Here is a 21,736-nt window from a genome sequence, read left to right as displayed (position 1 = left end):
ATCAAAGGTGTTATAAGTCTGCTTACAAGCCAAATCAGTCATAAGTGATAACTTAGTCATCCTCGACTTACGATTTTACGGCTTATAAACATTTTTGTTTTGACCAACGATTTACCATTTTATTCCTAATATCTTTTGTAATCTCCAATCATTACATCGAGTGTTTGTTTCATTCGGGGAAAAATGATATAAATTTTCTCCTCCAGAGAGATTAAAAGAAAAAGAAACGCTTTATAAGTTTAACGGTGACAAGTTAACATCTAAGTAAGTTTATATGGGTCAAATTTTAAGTGTAGGTTCATATAATAAAATTCACCACAAGCATTCCACATAACAATACACACACACCCTTGAGTGTGATATATATCATACGGGAAGCGAGGCTGAGATGGTCTGGGCATGTGAAGAGGAGAGACACAAATGCCCCTGTGCGGAAGTGTGAGAGGTTGGCTATGAACGAGTTTCGAAGAGAGAGAGGTAGAGATAGGCCGAAAAAGTACTGGGAGAGGTGCTTAGACAAGACATGGCCCAATTCCAGCTTACCGAGGACATGACCTTAGATAAGAGGTTATGGAGGACTCAGATTAGAGTAGAAGACTAGTAGGTAGTCCCGCGTATCCCTTCGTACTAGTAGTCACAATTTTAATCTATAATTTATTGTCCTTTGATTCTTGCTACTGTATGTTATTTTTTGTACTTCGATTATCTTATTTATCTGTGGTACCTACTGCTTCTTTTCTCAAACTGCTTTATCATGGCTTTTTTGCTTTCATTAGTTTCATTTTCATATTACTTTGAACTGCTTGTGCTTATCGGACCTTGTCTCGTCATGTTTTCTCTTACGTAAATTAGTTTTCGGAACACCCTTCCTATCTTAGGCCAAGTAAGGATAAGATCGAATACGCGTTGTGGGATTTCACTGGGTATGTTGTTGTTGTACCCGGATATATATAAGATGACAGGGACCAAAGTCTTAGTCAATTGTAGTTTAGATTGATTGAGAAAAACGATCAATGAAAAATGGAATGGAGAATGCTCTCTCTTTTCATCTCGTCGGGAACTCAGGATTGAAACTCACATTCCCGTCTTAATAAATAGCCAACCCGCTAAAACATTCTTCCCAAGACATCTATGGCATATCCATCAGCAACGTCTTTAGACACTGCACACACATGTATATATACATTGAGTGAAAATCTAGACCACGACATTATATATGGCTTTACAACATGGAAAACAAATATAGAATGACAATTTAATGGATATCGTTCACTCTACTTAACTATACGGTCAAACATTTTTGAGTTTTGACTGAAAATAATACAAATATACAAAAAAGGCAAGACAAATCTCATTAGTTTTTCTTTCTACTTACACGTCTTCCCATTTATTACCTATATTACAATTTTCTGTAGGTAGTCAACTTTGTATATCTTCTAACAGGTGTTGAACTCGTAGATTGATGGTGTACTGTATTATAGATGTCAAGAGTCGCTCGTTTCTTCGTGGAAAAGTCCAAGCACAGACTGCATAGAAACCAGAGCAACAACCATTTGCAAAAATGGAAAACCGGATATGGAATTAGACAATATACAAGAAAATGGACAAAACAGTATGAAAGAAAAACTGTACTAGTATTTTTGCTACAGTGCATATATACGGCACTAACCATAGTGAGAAGCCTCAGAGCTGCAGGACGAGTGAACTTCCTTGCAAAGAGGAAGCAAGGGGCAGGTTTGTCCTTGCTGGTGCACCACTCTCTCCGGTATTCTGTCTCATAATATATGTTGTCTATGTCCTGTCAAAAGCAAATAGATCTAAGGTGCATATTTATCATTTTACACAGGACAATTCAGGGTAAGTCTCAAGAAGTCAACTTTTCCTAAAGTTGTGTGAACACTTGAAATGCCTTACTTCCTAAAATAGCTAATTTAGTGGATTACTATTTCATTATTTTCTCCTAATTGGCAATACATGAGTGATATAATTTCCTAAAATAATTTCTACCAAGTGTTTTACTAGTAGGCCTCCGAATTACTAATCTGCTAGTTGAAAAGAACCAACAGTACCTTGATAGATTGGATTAGTGTGGGAGTAGCATCTGCTAATTTATAGGTAACGGGATGCCATCCTTTCCGATCACGCTCCTTGTTGGCTAAAATATTCCATGAAGTGTGAGTCAGTGTCCTCCGTGTAATTTCATCTTCAAGTCCTTGGTGCTGGATTAAGTGAAAAACTACTCAGAAAAAAGACAAATTTGATACTTCAAGTACTTTCAAGTGAAAACTTAGGTTACATTTTAGAGCAATAGTGCCTCTTGCACTTATTCAGATTCCACTCATTAATAACTTTGCTAGTTACCCAACCTAAGATAGGAATGCAGCAAACTTGAAAACAACCTATAAGGGTTCACAACTAGCTAAACTCAATTAACAGCGCCAGATGAGCTAAACCTAAATTAGTACTTAGCAAAATAATGAAACCGACTTGACACAGCAAATGAGAACAAAACAGAACTGCTAAGGTTCTTTTTCTTTAGGTCCAGTTCAACGTTTAGTCATATTAGGACATTTATTTTAGGTCCAAAGTATGCTAAGGGTCTTCTAGTCCCCGTAGAAAATGTAGATAACCTATAGTATAGATAAACTAATATAATTATAATTTATCTTATTTTTTGAGAATAATATTATACTTAAGACGGGCTTAAAGTGCCTTATTCTCTCCTTTGCAAAACGTATAACCAAACACAACTCCATCTTCAACTCCAACTGCATAAATTTCAAAGAAAGTGAAAAATATATGGAATCTATGGCCAAACGCCTGCTAAATGTACTAGCAATCAGCTCAAACTTGAATTGAACTGTTGTAGAGGGTGGATTGCATTATGCTAGCAATGGTCCATGCAACGGATTTTCTTTGACAGGATATCACAGTTAGAAGTGAAACCTCTGTTACTTAAGGAAAAAATGAAGTTTCTAAGACGGTTTAGATCACGGAAGATAACTTACAGCAAGCAGAGTTTGGACATAGTGTTCGTCAGGTATACAATTATGAATTTTGGATGTATCTGGAGGCTGCAGAACACAAGAGGTATTATAGAACAGTTCAAGATTATATAGAAGAAGATCTTTTAGCATAAAGTCAACAGATCGACTAACAGTAGAAGAGAAGAAATACTCAAATAGCATGGATACTCACCACATACTGATCCCGCCAAAACTCAGGTAGTGGCTTTTTCTGCACAATGATAATGTAATTAAGGTGCGTACATTGAAAATATGAAGGTAACAAATGTTTTAAATTGGAAAGAACTCAAGACCACTCATTTTATTTAAAATTGAAAAAAAAAAAAAAAAAAAAAAAAAAAAAGGCTAAGACAAATTTCCTTTTGCATTGCTCATGAACTCAGGACCATCCATGAGCAAAGTAAACCAAAATTCATGTCCTGATTTTTGGAATAAAACTAAAGCCAGATTTCCAGGAAAAATAAAAAGTAACTTGCCTTGCAATGCAACTGAAACATAGGAAATAATCTTTCATCCTTCACTACAATATCTGCATGCTTTCTGTTTAAAACAGCCCACTGAAAAGACAATGTGAAAATAAATAGTAAGATCGACATTTTATAGAAGTGAAAGATACAGGTTACTTTTTTGCTCCATTTCTCCTTTGAGAATTTCCTTTAAAGGATTTACATTGAACTTCATGAAGCTAGAATTCATATTTCAGACAGTACCTGAGAACCTTTCCTCCAGCTTTGAACGGGAATAATTGGATCCATTTTGGGATTGTAGCGGCCTTGTTTTGTATCAGCAAAGCTGTATTCATGTTTGAAGAAACGACAGTTAGGTGACTGAAGCATGAACACTGTTCCACATTTTAGCCTGTGAAAGTAAGACGCCAGCTAGATATTTGCTAACAAAATGGATTCAGAAGTAATACTCTCTCCGTCCCAAATTATGTGATGGTGTTTTGCTGGGCAGGGAGTGGAGGGCTTTTGAAACTTGTGGTCTAAAATAAGCCATAGATATTTGTGTGGCTATAATCATCTCATTAAGGGTAAAATTGGAAGTTTAAAGTTAATTTGTTACTAAATATAGAAAGGTGTCATACTTTTGGGACCGACTAAAAAGGAAAGAGCGTCACATAAATTGACACGGAGGGAGTAGTTCTTTGAGAATGACTAATGCCCTTCCCAGAAAGAATGAAAGCTTACTTATTTCTTGAGTTTCTGACTACAGAAATAAATCATTTACTCAAGAAAGAGCAGAAATACCACCGTCTCTTACCTGTCAACAAAACTATTTGGCGTAGACATTATGTAGTCATATGTGTAGCTGAAGTTGTACAAAGGTATGCAACTGAAATCACACGAAAAAGCTGAAATAAATTTAATGACATTCACAACACAAATGTTAATATGATGCATATTATGGTAGAGATATCAATTTTGGAAACAACATAACAGATTGGCTCTCTGAGACCAATCTATGATTATGCTCAGTGATTGTATGCAAAAATCATCGTTTGAATAGTTTATTAGAACATTAATTTTGACTATTCAGACAATTTACCAAAATTAGCTTGAAAAACAAATAGGGTTATAACAAGTAAAAAGCTTCGAAAGTAGCTTACAATTATGGTTCTAATTAATAAACAGTCAATTAAGCTAATCAGTAGTACCAAATGAGTCAACTTGTGCTCCAGATTGGATAAATGAAGACATTAGTGAAATGGTATCTCACCTGTCTGAAATAAAAACAAATCGTTCATTGAGAGGATCCATCAATGCGTGCTGAAGTAAAATCCGCTCTGCCTGGATCATGCTTGCTTCTCCCCAATCTACCTGAAGGAAAACACACTCGCTAAATATTGCTGCGCCAGAAGTACGTGAAAGAGAAGAAGAAATATAACTTGGATGAAGTATACAACAGAAACTCAATAGGTAAATTACCCAACTACTGCATTAAGCGATGATGATATTACCAACAAAAAAAGTTCGGAAGAAGAAGAAAGAAACCTGTATACTATCGTTAACTTGGCGATTCAAGAAATACGCTGATCTTGTCGTTACTTTGTTAAATATAAACCCTGGTCGTGAGTGAACCAATATTGAAAATTTGTTTTCCTTATCACCCTGCAAAACATGCACACACAATATATAAGTCTGGAAAGCTAGCAAAAGTATATTGGAGAACTCTAAGCACTAAGCACATTTCATCTGCGCTCAAAGGACACTCAGATAACTTCTTTTAGAGCATACGAGACCTGGGAGGATTAAAATTAACCCTAAATGTTGCTGATGAATCAATGACTGATATATTGGCAAGTTCTCGAACTATAAGGATTTGCTAATGTCATTCAAAAGACATACAATCCCTCGAAATCGATACAAACTTAAGTAAGAACAAAACATAAAATGAAGCAAATTATCTATATAGGCAACAGCAAGTAGTAGGAATTAAGGCTTAATTGTTATTGCTGTACCTGCATCAAGTCTCCGGGGGGGGGGGGGGGGGGGGGAACTTACATTAAGTCGGGTTTTCCAGGAGTTTTTTGAGTCTTCTTATTACGGCTATTGTATATCAGTATAGGGTGTTAAAGTGTGTGACCATTTCATCTAAAGCTTAAGCTGTTAGAAAGAGCACACTTTTATTATTTGATTATATTCTTAACATAAGGTAAGCGCAAAATTTAGAGAAACCTTCAACTTTAGGGACTCCTATTTTTCCTTGAAAAGGCAAATTATTTATGATAGGATATAATGTGCCTGAATAGAATGGTATAAGAGCAAACGAATCATACAACTGATCTCAACTAATCTGGGATTATGGGACAGTTGATTGATTAAAGAGCTCAGCGATGGTAATATATTTGCTCTTCACAAAGCTCCAGGCCCCACTAACACAAACATTGAAAATCATACATTTGATAATATCCTTCCTCTTCAAAAAGGAAATGTCACACACTGCTCAAACACTAATACTAACAAAAGAAAGATAAACAATCAAAAAACAGGGTGCTTCTATTTCACACATCCTGGATAATTTGTTACCTCAGCAAGATCCAGGGTACCCCTAACCCCCCCCCCCCCCCCCCCCCCCAAAAACCAAAAAAAAAAGTCTTGCCAAAAATACTTCCTCTGTCCATTTTTACTTGTCCTGTATTAACTTGGCGGACCCCTTGAGGAACCATAAATAGAAAGACAATTTTACTATATCACCCTAATTTTAGCCCCCGTTTGGCCATAAGAATTATTCACTTTATTCCGGAAATTTTTTTCACTTTTTTCCGGAATAAGCGTTTGGCCATGAAAATTCCGAATACAACTTGAAGTTGTATTCCGGAATACCAAAAACTCAAAAAACTTGTTTTTCAAAAAAATTTCACTTTTTTCACTTTTTTACAACTACATTTCACCAAAAACTACAATTTCAAAACTATGGCCAACTCCAAAATTCCAAAAAAAAAGTGAATTTTTTTTTGGTATCTATGGACAAACGGGACCTTAATAAGTAATCTAATGGGTGAAACCAATAAAACATACTTTAAAAGTTGTGCAACCACTGACAATTCCCAATTCCTTAAAGTTTTTTTGGGCAGCCACTGACAATTCCCAATTTTTTAATTTCATTTTTGGCCCGTTGGCTGAAATTAATTACAGGTGCTAGCCAAAATATACAAAACCTATACACTGATTATTTATATTATATGTATATTTTGTGAATACAATATGTATGTTATATGTATATGTTGTGTATACTATGGTTATCATATGTATATTTATATTTATAAGTAATATGTAAAACTTATACTTTCTGGTTATTATTCTTTTGAGCGGTCCAAAGATGTAATTAGCCCATATTCTTTATCAAAATGTCTCATCTATGGTTTACTTTTCTTTTCTTTTAGTCGGCATTAGGGATTTCTTTGGTGTTTCTGAGGGTAGTGTTCCTGTAGGATTATTGGGAGACGTAGTAGGTGTTTGGCCATAGATTGCAAATATTTTTCACTTTATTTGGAATTAATGGAGTTGGAGTTGTGTTTGGTTATACTTTTTGTGCAAAGAATATATCAAATAGTGTTCATGTATGAACACTATTTGATAATCAAGGTAAAAGAGGTATGAAATGGTAAATTATCTCTTAATTTTCCAAAATGGACAAATAAAAGTTGACATCTATCTTAGTATGCAGTACAAGTAAAAATGGACAGAGGGAGTATAATCTATGCTAACTATACTAATATTGCAAGTCCGTATACAGTTTCATTGGGACTTTTAAGTATAGACTTGGTAAAGAAGCAAAAGTTCCTACAACACTCCAATTTCCAAATATGAGATAATCCAGGAAGTAATCAACGTTAACAAAAACTACAAATTTCAAGAGTTCCCGCACTTAAGGGAAACGACACAAGCATAATAATTAAGGCGAAAAGACAAAATCTGCCCAAAAAAAAAAAAATAGAAAGGTAAGGAAAAGAGAAAAAAACATGAAAAATTAAACTGCCACATAATTAATACCTGAAAAAATGCGTCCCAAACGATGTCCAAAGACAGACGATTCCGAGCTATAAACAGAAAGGCAATTTTGGGATTTTGAACTGTAGGAGTAGAGAGCAACGCTAACATTCTAATTCTACTATACTGCGTCTCCATTATTATTAAAGTCCCGAAGAAAAAAACAAGTAAAATCATAACAAACACCTTTATCTTCCATCTTTGTTGAGATTTCTGGGAATTGGACCTTCTCATCAATTTCAAGCCCATATTCCCAGCCCTCTCTAGAGTTTAAAGTAGCTATTTTAATTACATGAATTGAAAAAAAAAAAATTGGATCTCTAGGCAATTGAGTTGCAAATTGGATCCAACTCCAAAGGGTGGCTCAATAAAAGTAGGAGTAATTAGGAGATAATAGGATCTGTGAAAATATTAGACTTTGGTTCTATGTAAATCCCGTGAACTGACACTATATTGAAGAGAAGAAAGGGACAGAGAACAAGAAAGTTAAAAAGAGTGTGAGTACAAAGCTGACTTGAGTCTTGACTTAGCTTAAGTTGTTGAGGCCTGATGGATTTTTTTTATTGCGTGAGTGAAAAGATTAGCTCAATATCAACTTGGTTGAGTGGATTGCAGGCCCCCTTTTGAATGGTGAAAGTGAAACGAATCTCTCTTTGCCAGCAAATCTACCAAACTTGGGTCTGTCTCCAATTTGAGGGCCACTTCAGCCTTTGCCTTTACTCAATATTGATCCTTTTTTTTTTTTTTTTTTTTCAATTATTAACTGTCTTGTTTTAGACATCTTTTATCTTTTTTCTCATGTAACGCAGCTTTCTATGATTTTCAGTGAATGTTTTCACCTCATCTCTCATGCTACTCCAAAGTTGCAATTACTTTACTTCCAAATATAATATAAGAATATTTGTACATCTTTGTTGATGTAACTAGTACAGTCTAGTACATAACAGTTCACTTCTGATTATAATACTGTAAGGAACACTTATACCCTTTTAATTAGTGTTCAGTACATAAGCACAATAGCAAAAACTATATAACAACTAGCATATGAGTTAAGGTGACATTAATCAGTTGCATTTATCGGCTTTTGTACTACATTTGACATCTTTAATTACATATTTTATTTGTTGCACATTGATGATCGTTTTCAAAATAAGAAGTGTAGAAAAGATTTGACTAAACTTATAGGCTGAGTCAAACTAGCATACGAGTAATTTTTTACTTAACTACGTACGTTTTTTATAAACATCAAAGGTGTTATAAGTCGTGCTTACAAGCCAAATCAGTCATAAGTGATAACTTAGTCATCCTCGACTTACGATTTTACGGCTTATAAACATTTTTGTTTTGACCAACGATTTACCATTTTATTCGTAATATCTTTTGTAATCTCCAATCATTACATCGAGTGTTTGTTTCATTAGGAGAAAAATAATATAAATTTTCTCCTGCAGAGAGATTAAAAGAAAAAGAAATGTTTTATAAGTTTAACGGTGACAAATTAACATCTAAGTAAGTTTATATGGGTCAAATTTTAAGTGTAGGTGTATATAATAAAATTCACCACAAGCATTCCACATAACTATATCCCTACTCTCCTGGTCTATACATACACAATTACACATGCCTCACTTTCTCTAGGAAGTCTATACATACACATGCCTCGCTTTCTCTAGGAAGCTGGGGATCTATTTAAGACATTGCAAGCGAATGATTTTTAAAAAGGGCCCTTAAAATCATGGTCAACAATTTTCCAGTGATTCCATCGGATTTGGCTGTGATAATGTCTTTCATATGGGAAATTTGGTAAGGGAAAAACTGTTACTATACTCACTCGACTTATTTTCAACAAAAACATCAATGATGATGGAGTAGTAAAAAAAAATCTGCTCCATGCCTTGAAAGTTACTGCACAACTAACAAAGACAATGTTCCATTAATGCCCTATCTCTAGGTGCTTGACTTGCTTAGGAGGTCATTGATTTTACATCACACCGCACACCAACCCAAAGTAAGTATATGAAAACTTTAGGTGTGTTTTAATCAAATTACATTAATTTAATATAGTTGAGTGAATATAAATTAGAATGCATATAATGAGCGATGGTTAAATGATAAAAGTGTAACCAAACAGAACATATTACTATTATGTATTATCAATTTGATGTACAAATATATATAAGTTACTTTCATCATAACACAGTTGGTTGGCTAGGTTGCTAGCTGTCTCTATTGATACATGAAAATTGAAGAACTTATGTAAATCCGAAGCTAGCATCATTAATTAACACATTCCATTGAAATAATTATCCAATCTGGTAGGAGCACCTACTTAGCCTGTTTGTCCTTTAATTTATTGATACCCTTTTTCATCCTTCTATGTTTTCTCGCCAAAGTAAAACAACCATTATCTCTCGAGTAAGGTCTTGAGATAATAATACCCTCTGAAGCTCGTGGATAAATTCAAACGCCCCTTTACAGTATATGATACTCTTATTTTTGGAAGTATTTGTGAAAAACCACACCCAAAAATGAAATAAGAAAAAGAGAATGGCATGTGATGCTAGCAGTGATTCACCTGTCTTTCTTTTTCACAATTTTTAATTGTGGCTAAACAATATAGCTCCTACACATATTGATGTATTTTGTAGTAACTGACTTTTCAAACTGGGATCCGAATAGTGAGCTGGATATATTGTGCATTCACTTGCACATGGCGCACCCTTCGATGTTGGATGTCATGTGATAACCGCAATATATATAAATTTTGAATAATTGATTAATTCCCCACTCGTCAGGAGAGTATTTCTCCAATGAAAATAAATGAAGTTTTTGAATAATATAAGGAAAGAGTATCCCCTTCCTAGCTACTCCCAAAATGTTTTAAAATAATATTAATAAGAATCTTGATAATCATAGTGCTAAACAAAACTGGTAAAGACAGAATTTAAGAATCTCGATTATTATAGTACTAAAAAGAAACTAATAAGACAAACTTGCGCATCAAAAAGTTATTAATTAGAATTGGGATAAGATTATAGTAGTAGAATTTTTTGGGGGTATTTGATGTAATTCTTTTACTAGATCACGCTCTTGCGGTACTTTTGTTGATGTGAAAGTAGCCAGAGGAGCAATGTTGATATAAAAGAGGAAAGATTTTGTTTGTGAATATCTATTAAGTCATTACATAAATTATTCCAGCAATATAGTGTGGTCAAAGAAAGGCATGCCAGTTACAAATTTCTTTTGTCAAGTACACAATCATTAATGATTATGTGGTAGTGGAGGTTCTAAACCTTCAGAAAAATAACAAGTATATGGAGTTATATGTTACACCCTTTCTAAGTGATGCTAACCTAAAAAGTGAAAAGACAATGAGTAATTTATATCTTATTAAGATAAGCCACCAATGACCTTACTAGTCGAACTACAAATAGCACATTTTAATTTCGTTTTAATCTAAAATTTGAACCCAGTTCTATTTGTTATCAGTTATATACAGTGCACATGGTAAGTTCCGATTTGAACAATTTTAAACTTTGTAAAATATTCTTTCAATTAACGTGCAGCGTCGAATTAGGATATTCAATTTCCTAAAATGAGGAGTAAGAAAAAGAAAAAGGTATGGACAGCTATTGGCCAGAGGTTGTGGGCCTTTTGGCCCGTTTCGCCATTCAAAAATGGTCTTTCACGCCCTTTGTACTTCTCATTTGGGGACTTGTACGTTTGCTAATGACCCCTGGTGAAATGTTTCTTTCGTGGGCCTTCTCTCTTCGACTGTTAGACAAATACCTCAGATATCGTAATGGGTTTTGTGTAAATTACGGGGCAATTTGCAGGGTTGTCCTTCGCTGAGGTGGTCTTAAAGCAGAATTTACATGGACAGATTTATAAAATTAAGGTAGAATTTGCATGTTAAGGCATAATTCTGCAAGTTTTGCTTTGCGACTTTTTTTTATTGAACTGAGTTGGGTGGTGTGGGGTACTTGTAACTTCGGGTGGGTGGTATCGGCAGGGGGTTGATGACAGCAGGACAAAACTTAAAGCAGGTGGGTGGGTGGTGGGGTGGGGTTGGGCGGACCACCTTGGGGCTAAAAATTAAAGACCACCCCAAATGAAGGATAATCCGCGCAAAAAAAAAGAAGTAAATTACGTATTTTTAGGGCCCGTTTGTCCATGAGAATTATTCATTTTTTTGGTATATTTTTTCACTTTTTCATTTTATGGTATTTGGCCATTAAAATTCTAAATACAACTTAAAATTTGAAAAACAACAAAAACTTATTTTTCACTTTCAATACATTTAGGTGTCGTTTGGCCATAAAAATTATTCACTTTTTTCCGGATTTTTTTTTCACTTTTGGGCATTTGGCCATAAATATTCCGAGTACAACTTGAAATTGTATTCCGGAATACCAAAAACTCAAAAAACTTATTTTTCAAAAAAAATTCACTTTTTTCACTTTTTATAACTACATTTCACCAAAAACTACAATTTCAAAAACTATGCCCAAACACAACTCCAACTTTAAAAATTTCAAAAAAAGTGAATTTATTTTTGGTATCTATGGCCAAATGCCTACAAATGCCACCCCAAATGAAGGATAATCCGCCCATAAGAATTATTCACTTTTTTGAGAATTGTTCATTTTTTTTTTTTTTCACTTTTTTCACTTTTCAAAATTTATTATAAATTACATTTAGGGTGCCGTTTGGCCAATACAACTTTCGAAGTTCATAATATTCAAATACCAAAACCTCCAAAAACTTTTTATTTTTTATTTTTTTACAACTACATTTCATCAAAATTTACAATTTTAAAAACTATGACAAACACAACTCCAACTCCAAAATTTCAAAAAAAGTGATTTTTTTTTTATATCTATAGATAAACGGGACCTCAAACAACTAAATATTCTTTGCAAAAACTATAACAAAAGACAACTGGATCTTCAACTCCAACTACAACTCCAAAATATCAAATAAAGTGAAAAATATTTGATTTTCGTGGCCAAACGCCTACTGACAGCTGAAGCATCTCTATGTACTTTATTTTCTTCTTATCAATACGCACAGTAAGCTTTTCCCTTTCTATGCCATAGTTGTCTCATGGTACTCATGCTCCTCCATTGAAGTAAGAAAAAAAAGATTGGGGGTAAGTCTTTTCAAATTTGATATCTCTTAATTTATTCCTATCTCTTGTTCTATTTTTCATTTTTTTTGGTGTTTGTTTTCATTATCTGGGTCACGTTCGTTTATTGTCTTGGATATTCAAGAGGGACATGGGTCGATGGGTTAGTTTTAACATTCAGTATTTTCGATAGCCGTGCGAGATAGAGAAGGTGGGGTGTTTGATTGTCAAATACTTCGTCCAATATAATTCATCTTTAATTACCAAAGTTCCCAAATACAATATTGTTCCCTCCAAATTGGAAATCTAAATCTTTTTCACTTTTAACTTCAGTTTTTTTCTATTAACCCTACCTCAATACATTTTTGTGTTAATCTTGACTTGTCATACTTACCTGAAGTTATAGTTGATGCAAGATAAGAAGATACTGATGCTAAGATTAGTGGGATATAGGAGCATATATGGATAACTTTAGAGCTGCAAAATTTCTTTTGGTATTAGAAATAATTTACCTTTTTTCATAAACCTCGAAACTTCATTATTGGCCTTACACGTTGTCCCTGAGCTCTCTTTAATGCTGTGTGCTGAGGAGCCTTGCGCAATTGAATATCTGGCTTCATAGCTTTAATATATTCTAAAATCTATATACGAAGAAGCATGTTGATTATTGAACATGATGTAACTTCGTTTTGGCTTTGTAGGACTAGATGTGTTCCTTGTACCATATAGAGCAAAAAGACTTTGCACACGAGCGCTTAGCACTGTAAACGTAAGAATCTGTCTCATCCTGATGCTTAAGAATATATAGTTTTTCCATTGGGAGCAACAACTAAATAAACTTTTAAGAGAAAAAATAAGCGAGCAAACAAACAATACAATGAAAAGAAGTAGGTCAATTTTAGGATTTCTCCATATTTTGGTTGTCATTGGTAATACCCAACTTGAATCCTCAAAAGGATAAGTGATATCGCAAGTATAAAATTGAATTTGAGTCCGAGTCAATCTATGAAGAGGGAAAGGGTAATGGGTCGTCTTTACTTTTAAACTACGCCAAATACTTTGAATTAGGTAAATAACTGCCGACTACAACAAAAAACAAAAACAAAAATGAAACAGTAATAAGTGATTGGAAGAACAAGGAAGTAAAGCTCTAGAGTCTTAAACTCCACTAAGTTTTTCAGGGGCTTCAAAACTCTTGTATAGTGATGATTGCATACTCAAGTGTGGCGATGTCACCCTTCATAATGCTCCAATTCCAGAGTTTCTGCCTTAAGCTTCTTATGTTAAGTGAGTGTTACTCTTCATAGTGCTCCCAATTCCAGAGTTTCTGCCTAATCTTCTTATTTTAAGTGACAACCATAGTGATGATAGTGACGATCACCAGTCTTCTTAATTCCTGTACCTGGCCAATTTCAGTTATGTGACGATCACATACTTTACCCTGCTGATCCTTACTCTTCTTCTTCCAGCATTTTTTCTAGACTTTCTGCTTGAAATGCTTCTTCTTCTTTCCACTTTGACATAGACTTCTTTCAAGACTTATCATGAAATTCACCAAAATATATTATTCAAGTATTAATGATAACTTTAGTGCTTCAAAAGCTCAAAATAGATATAAATTGGTATAAATCCAAGTATCCAACTTATTAGTCGTCGACATAGTTTGCCAATGAATTAGCCTAAAGTGAGGCACAAAATATTTAGTCCTAAATTCTAAAATCATAAATGGAACTTTTAATGTGTTTTGATTGAATCACTGTGAAAGCCAACAATAGCAACTATGCTAGGTGTTTTGGGTTGGTCTAATTATTTTCCTTCTTACTTTTGGGAGCAATTAATACTTGAATAGGAAGTAGTTCGCTGATAAACTTGATCTATGCAAAGGCATGGGATAATATTTCTGGTTTAATAGGTTGAATGGGACCAAATGGGTACTTAGAAGTAGCAGGGCTTCAATGAAAGATTGCACTAAATATGTTTCCCTTATCAATTATTTTTTTCTTATAAAAAAAGAATGATTATAATAAAATAACTAAAAAAATCACATAATAATGAGCCGTCGTAATAAGTTTGCTTGGAGTGGGTAGACTGTGGTTGTACAGCTTGCGTACTTATGTAATTTTTAATAAGTTTTAGCAATTCTTGAACTTGATGGTGTAATGTTTACGGACAAAAAATTCTCTACACTCCTATGAAAAATGTTATAAGGGAGAGATATTATGACCCAAAGAATTCTTGTATCTATAACATCTCCGAACCTTATCAATTGTTTGAATACTGTGACATAAGCTGTGTTTTCTTACTTTGCAGCCACAATTAATGTTTTTTTTTATGCTTTATGGACTTCAGTGCTAAAGATGAATTCCTCATCTTAAACATTGCTAGAATTTTCACTATCTCAATTTATTGTAGGTTTCTATTTGCTTGTGTTCTCAAACAAAATATGTAGAATTCTCACACTTGTCTCTAGTGAGTTTTTAAGTTCCTCTTTTCAATATATTTCATGATTTTTATCATTTCATCTTCAGCTATATATAACAACTTTTTTTTTTTTTTTTTGACATAGCCAGTTGCTTTTACGAGTGCCCCCTTTTTCCTTATTGATGCAATCTGGTTTGTGGCATTTACATTTGGTTGCTTTTAATTTGTCTCTGTTGCTGCTGGAAACAATGATATCGGAAGTTGATTATTACTCGGATATACTTCATATTGCTAATGATGTGAGCCTTTTAATACAATGATATAAATGGGAGTTGTTAGCCTCCAGAAAATGATACTACTAGACATTGTAAATGATAGCCCACAAGGGGAAAAGGAAGTTGTTACACAATATTCATCTTTCTTCAGGAAAATGAGGATACAATGTTCTGTCTTTATTCATGTCTCGACATGAGAAAAGAATTTGTTTAAATTAACAGGCTTAGAAACTGAGAATTTGGAAGTATAATTAGATAGAATAAAGAATGTTCTATTCCTCTTTCTCCACGCTGTTTCTTGAACTTGCTTATATTTGTGTATCATGTCATGTGTTTTCCATAAAATGACATGGAATATATTTTAAGATTCTACTGGGAGGAGCTTGCGTCATTTGGTTTGCATTTCAGTAACTTTAATCTTTTAGTTGTTTTCCCATCTTGGATAGTTAGCTCCTCCTTGCCTAAAGATACATAGACACTAAAGCTCCCGCTATGCGCGGGGTCCGGGGAAGGGCCGGACCACAACGGTAATTTTTCTTTGAGCCAATGAAGCCTTGCTCAAGTGGCAAGGTGGAGGTGCTGACACTTCAAGGTCTCAAGGTTAAGTGACACCAAAACTGCGGGTATGTCCAACCTTGTGTTGGTAATGACAAAAAATCAACAAATTTTTTTTTATTGAGATTGGGCCCCGGCTTTGCACGGGCTGTCAGTCTCTTCAATAATCAAGGATCTTTACATAAATAGCCGGTCGAATTTACTATTTATTTTTCTTAATCCCTATATATAAATTATATACTGATTATAAACAATTACACACACACACACACACACACATATATTATATATCCGCCTGCTATTTTTAGTTTAATTGGTTGAAACGGCGGCTATGTAGGTTAATTCTTCAATAATTATCAAGGCTTCCTTGATTCAGTTGGGCTTCTACGACGCCACAATCCACAAATAGAAAGGAGTTTATCTTTTAGTACTGGCTAATGGAAGGATAATCTAAGCGGTCTTGGAAGAAGTGAATGGATTCGTTGTCTTTTCCCTCTCATCTCAGTTTGAGGAGGTAGTTTATAGTTCTCTTGTGTTTTCATATAACAGTTTCTTCATGTTGTAATTATCATAAAGTTTAATTCTTGATTAGTATTAGTTCATTAGGCACTTTTAACTGGAAATTCGTATGAGTAATTCCTGTTCTTTTGTTTTGTTGAAACGATGAAAGCTCAACCAGTGCATACCCAGCTAGAAAACCTGGAACTGCAGTTCCTGCATTTGTAAAATTGCACAAGGGTCCTCCAAAATCCAGATATTTACCGCAAAGGTATCGTATGGCCACTGCGAATAGGGAGGGGTTGAATGGGATTGAAGAAGGCGATGGAGTGATAATTGTGGATCATGGGTCCCGCAGAAAAGAGTCCAATATTATGCTAAGTTAGTTTCTGGCACCCTTCATATTTCTTTTTTAGTTTCTGTCACCCTTCTTTTTTTTTTTGCCGTCCAATTTATGCTGGTTTCTTATGAGTTGCTTATAGTTGTAGTTTTGATGGTAAATGTCAGATGAATTTGTAGCAATGTTTAGAGAGAGAACCAAATACCCCATTGTGGAGCCTGCACACATGGTAAGAATGTATTATCCTTATTTGATGGCTATTTTTTGGTTATCAAAAAAGAATGTATTATCCTCTTCCTTTGTATGATTTCTGTTGTCAAGCTTGCTGTCTATTTCGTAGTTAAATTCTTGATTCCTTATCTGTTTATCTTTGTTTTACAGTCTGTCTGGAATTAGAATAACATTGAGGAAAGAAAAATGCAGTGGAAAAGGATAAGAAATGAGAAGTCTGAAGTATGTTTGGGTGTTAAAGAGCAAAAGCAAAGGAAAATGAAAATCAAATCTGGTATCAAATCTGCGTATAAGAAAATCATCTTAAAGTATATCTCATGAGAAAATCTAGGAACATAAAGCAAATATTATGGGATTGAGAGGATAGAGGGATCCCTTTAGGGGGGTTGGGAAGTGGTGATAGGAGTAAGAAAATCCTAATATTTGGATGTTAAAAGCAAAGGCAACGGAGCATAAAAATCAAACTTTTTCAGAAAAAGATATCAGTGGTTGAAATGATATCAAATCTACCTGTTGAGAAAAATAATGCAGATTGACGTCACTGAGAGGATAGAAGGACCCCCCCCCCCCTTTTTTTGGGGGGGGGGGGGGGGGGGGGCGGGGGCGGGGGCGGGGGCGGGGGGGGGGGTTGTTCTGTTGGGAGTAAGATTGTAGTAGGAATAAGGAAATTCTAATGTTTAAAAGGGGGGTGGAGGTGGTGGCAGGAGTAAGAATGTGGTAGGAGTACAAAAATCCTAATGTTTTCACTAGCCTTCAAATACAAATATAGATTTATTTTGTTATCCATAAGAATACCTAGTGTTTAGAACACAGCCTTAATCTCTCTATTGTCCTTTCTGTTTAATCTTCTGAAAAAGTTGGGACTTTCATATTTCCTCTGCATCTCTTCTCTGATAAAGATTTCCTCTGTATCTCTTTTACGACAATTAGGAGCTAGCAGAACCATCTATCAGAGATGCGTTTAGTTTATGCGTTCAGCAAGGAGCACGTCGAGTTATTGTGAGCCCCTTTTTCCTTTCTCCTGGACGACATTGGAACCAGGTATCTTTCGTCCCATGTAGTCTGAAGTTGTGCCAGGCCATGTAGAATTTGCCGATGATGTATATTGCTAGGTCTTGACCTGATATCAGAGTTAAAGCCAACCTTATCCCAGAAAAAAAAAAAAAAAAAAAGAGGAGATATCTGAGTAAAAGCCAAGGAGCTTGGTGCAAAGGCTTACGGCGTTTCCCTTTTCAGGATATTCCTTCTTTAACAGCTGAAGCTGCAAAGGAGCATCCAGGAATATCATATGTCATTACAGCACCTCTTGGCCTTCATGAATTACTTGTGGTAAGACTTTTTTCTTCTCTAGCTTTACTTTCTCACCATTTATTCTTTTTATTTACATATGGCAGCCAACAATAATGAAACCTTAGCTTATTCCTACTCCATACTTTGCATTCAAGCTGGTGAGATCAACCAAACCTCGTCCTTATAGTTGCTCACATTCCCCTCTTTCCTCAGCCACTGGCCCTATAACAGTTCTTGCCTAACCTGAGGTTTTGTTATTTTAATTGGTTTGCAGTTTGCCCTTCTTTCTCAGGCTAATGGCACTTGTATTAGAATGCTTTTTTAATGAATGCTTTGTTCCATCTAAGTTATCATTCTGTTCTCTTTTGTGTCAATGGCTTTACAGCTTTATTTTTAAATCCCAACACTTTTATTGCTCAAGTAACTAGCAAACTTTTGTTTCATGGGGAGATTGTGATGGTCAGATGTTTTTGCATTGACATCCTTCCGTAATTTTAATCCTAGAAGTTTGATTTAAAAACAGCTAAATGTTTTCTCATTGAAATTCTTCTATAGAAAGCTTGTAGGTTGAAATTCTAATTCTTGAAGATTGTTATTACAGGATGTTGTGAATGATAGGATCGATCATTGTTTAAGTCATATTGCCGGGAAAGCAGATGAGTGTTCAGTTTGTGCTGGAACTGGAAAATGTCAGCTTCGCCAGTGACATAATTTTGAAGCTTAGCAAGACTTTTTTATGTAGAGAGAATCTGTTGCTGATGCCAGTTGCCTTAGTTGGATCTGGATGCTGAGTTACTGCCGCTTGACAGTATGTTCAATTATCTTCCACTACTCGAGCATCTAAGTTACCACAAGGAATTTGATATTTGCGAGTTAGTAATAGCTTTCAAATACAAATATCAACTGGAGAGTGCTTAGTTTCTCCACACAGCTGATGTAGTTGGGGGAGCTGGACCGCATTTCTGATTATTCTCGTCTTTAATGAAATTTAATTCGTTGCTGTTGTAAATCATTTAGGGTGGTCCAGAGTAGTTATTCTGCTTGTTTTAGCCCCAACTATTGTAAATCGTCATTTGTCCCTTTGAACCCATGGCTGCCCATCAGATGCTAGTAAGTTGCTCTTTTTTTCTCCTCTTGTTGGTGGGCTGCTCTTTATTTCTTAAAATATTGAGTCTTCCCTTAATATCATAAACTAACAAGGATTTTATTCACATGGGTTGTAGCTGAAATTGTTGGGTATTGTATTTAACTTTTCTTGTCAACAAGAAGAATTTTCATTTTTTTCATGATGACAATGCTCGCTGCCATACCGGGGCATCCGTGTTTGAATTTGACACCATGTTATGTGCAAAAATGGATGACCCAGAATCTTTAGATTAGCTTCACCTCATGGCATGCCACTTCCTTCAACCAACTCCGGATTAAAATATTTCATCTCCAGTTTCATTCCTGAACAGTTGCACTAATTCGAGCTTGTACTCTGGCTGGAGTTTCGCCCTCGTTTTGTGTTGCTGCAGTTTCATAAAATTGTGATTAATAACAGAGGATTAAATAAAAGAAGAAACAAAATATACAGTTGGACGAAGCGATTCTGGGTTCTGATTCAGTAGTTAGTACTAGGGTTTAAATCGTGACCTTTACCGCTCAAAGAAAAGGTAGGACTAACGAAAAATGGAAATCCTTCATATTGAAAAGTTAATCTTAGATTAAGGATTGTAGATTACGAGAAATTTTATTTTATGTCTCACATAACCAACACTATTTATGTGAGCTTAGCTCATTGCTTGACAAGTGGATGCTTACTTTATTTAAGATAAAACAAATAAGGCAACATTAAATTCAACCATAATTATGGCTTAATTAGACAACAAAAATAAAAAAGTAAAAATAGAAAATAGAAAACCTTAAAGGATCAACAATAGAAGGTAAAGAAATGAGGACAACTGGTTATCTAACGTCGTAATATTCCCAAAGAACATAGAACTTCTTCACTTTCGTTAAAATTCAGATCTTCCATCCTTCAAAAGTATTAATTGCAGTGGTCAAGAGAATCAATGTTTGAAACTTAACTTGAATTGAGTTTAGAATTATTGTGCTACAAGTTCGAATAAAAAGTTGTTTCAAAATGCATAGATCACTTCTTCACTTTCGTTAAATGGCTCCACATATTCATTGAATTGTCAAAGCAAAAGAAAAATCCTTCATCATAATTATTTGTTTTAAAATCTTATAAAATATTAACAAAAGTGAAGAAAACAAAATCAAGAGAATCAATGTCTTTTAAGATTTTTTATTTTTTACTTTACTTGTTATTATTGTTGTATAATTAAGACTGTGTTTAATGTTGCCTCATTTATTTTGTCTTAAATTAAGTAAGTATCCACTTGTCAAGTTCTCACTCAAGTAGTAAAAGATGCAAAATGTTTCTCATATTATAAGTGCGATTGTAAATCTCAAACATTCGGACAATTTCAAAAAGCTACTGCTTTGTTTGCTGTTTAAAGAGAATAAACAAAAAAGGAAAGTAAAACTGCTCCTTTTCATAGAATGTAAACGGAAGGGGGTGGAATTATTTCAATCACATTGACGGAAATAAAGATGGCTCCAGGGAGCAACATTCATAAACAGTGTTAATGGGCTGGGTTTTTTGACATTAGCTACTTGTGACAAACAAAGCAAAAGAAAAATTTGCAGAAGCTCTTTCTCATCATAATTGATTTGTTTTAAAATCTTATAAAATATTAACAAAAGTGAAGAAAACAAAATCTCTATGATTGCTACGTTGGATAACGTTTCGTTACCTAAAAAAAAAAAATTGGCCAACTTTATTGCAACACTGTGTTATTTTCCATGATCTTTTTTAAGATTTTTTATTTTTTATCTTTACTTGTTATTATTGTTGTATAATTAAGCACTAATTCAAGTTGGAATTTAATGTTGCCTCATTTATTTTGTCTTAAATTAATCTAAGTATCCAAATTGACGACCGTAGTTGGTTGATAGTGGACGCGAAATTTAAGTGAATGCGGGGGTCAATTTACAATGAACTGGGGGTAAATAAGAAATAAAATCTTGACTCTTCATTGCATGAAACTTTGAAGTGTTGGGAGTCGATTTATGACTGGGAGATAAGAACTAAATTAGGGGTAAAACGAAACAAACTAGGTGTCAATTGTAAAAAATAAAAATAAGTAGCAGTAGTTTTAAAAAAAAAAATTGATCTAATGTATAAAGTTAGATTGTACATTGGCTGAAAAAGCACTGACACCAATCTAAGAAAATGCGGGGAAAAGCTACAGATAGCTTTCTTTGCTGTTAATAAAAAGAAAAACACAAGTAGCAGAATAAACAAAAAAACGGAAAGTATTTTCTTCAAACTGCTCTTTTCATAGAATGTAAACGGAAGGCTATATAGTTAATAAATTGCTTCAAATATATCAGGAAAGATGTATTTGATTTTTCAATATCCTTACACCTTT

The 21,736-nt window shown here is 34.4% G+C and overlaps 2 protein-coding genes across 2 annotated transcripts; one reads left to right on the top strand and one right to left on the bottom strand.

The window, feature by feature from the left end:
- Nucleotides 1-1,169: 1,169 nt before the first annotated feature.
- LOC132047227 (glycosyltransferase BC10) lies at nt 1,170-8,249 on the bottom strand. The gene is made up of 11 exons (XM_059438196.1): nt 7,523-8,249; nt 5,021-5,137; nt 4,746-4,846; nt 4,290-4,361; nt 3,737-3,818; nt 3,503-3,583; nt 3,199-3,237; nt 3,009-3,074; nt 2,070-2,219; nt 1,670-1,798; nt 1,170-1,526 (listed from the first exon to the last, which is right to left on the bottom strand). Exons 1-11 carry the CDS (start codon nt 7,766-7,768, stop codon nt 1,485-1,487), a joined length of 1,125 nt encoding a protein of 374 aa, XP_059294179.1. The 5' UTR covers nt 7,769-8,249; the 3' UTR covers nt 1,170-1,484.
- Nucleotides 8,250-12,539: 4,290 nt separating this feature from the next.
- On the top strand, nt 12,540-19,157 carry LOC132047226 (sirohydrochlorin ferrochelatase, chloroplastic-like). Its single transcript, XM_059438195.1, has 7 exons — nt 12,540-12,671; nt 16,236-16,412; nt 16,569-16,777; nt 16,904-16,965; nt 17,898-18,008; nt 18,204-18,296; nt 18,859-19,157. The coding sequence occupies exons 2-7, from the start codon at nt 16,372-16,374 to the stop codon at nt 18,961-18,963; spliced, it is 621 nt and encodes a 206-aa protein (XP_059294178.1). The 5' UTR covers nt 12,540-12,671; nt 16,236-16,371; the 3' UTR covers nt 18,964-19,157.
- The last annotated feature ends 2,579 nt before the right edge of the window (nt 19,158-21,736 follow it).

Source organism: Lycium ferocissimum, chromosome 2 (assembly GCF_029784015.1).
Source record: "Lycium ferocissimum isolate CSIRO_LF1 chromosome 2, AGI_CSIRO_Lferr_CH_V1, whole genome shotgun sequence".
In the NCBI taxonomy this organism is placed as follows: Eukaryota; Viridiplantae; Streptophyta; class Magnoliopsida; order Solanales; family Solanaceae; genus Lycium; species Lycium ferocissimum.
This window is presented reverse-complemented; position numbering and strand designations above follow the sequence as displayed.

Bases quoted from the DNA above. Each gene is read 5' to 3' on its own strand.
- LOC132047227 (XM_059438196.1), bottom strand. From the start codon at position 7,768: ATGGGCTTGAAATTGATGAGAAGGTCCAATTCCCAGAAATCTCAACAA. The intron at 4,847-5,020 runs GTTTCTTTCTTC...GTTTTCCTTCAG, and splicing joins AAGTTAACGATAGTATACAG to GTAGATTGGGGAGAAGCAAG. The intron at 1,799-2,069 runs GTACTGTTGGTT...TGCTTTTGACAG, and splicing joins CACTAATCCAATCTATCAAG to GACATAGACAACATATATTA.
- LOC132047226 (XM_059438195.1), top strand. From the start codon at position 16,372: ATGGATTCGTTGTCTTTTCCCTCTCATCTCAGTTTGAGGAG. The intron at 16,778-16,903 runs GTTAGTTTCTGG...GGTAAATGTCAG, and splicing joins AGAGTCCAATATTATGCTAA to ATGAATTTGTAGCAATGTTT. The intron at 18,009-18,203 runs GTATCTTTCGTC...TTCCCTTTTCAG, and splicing joins CTGGACGACATTGGAACCAG to GATATTCCTTCTTTAACAGC.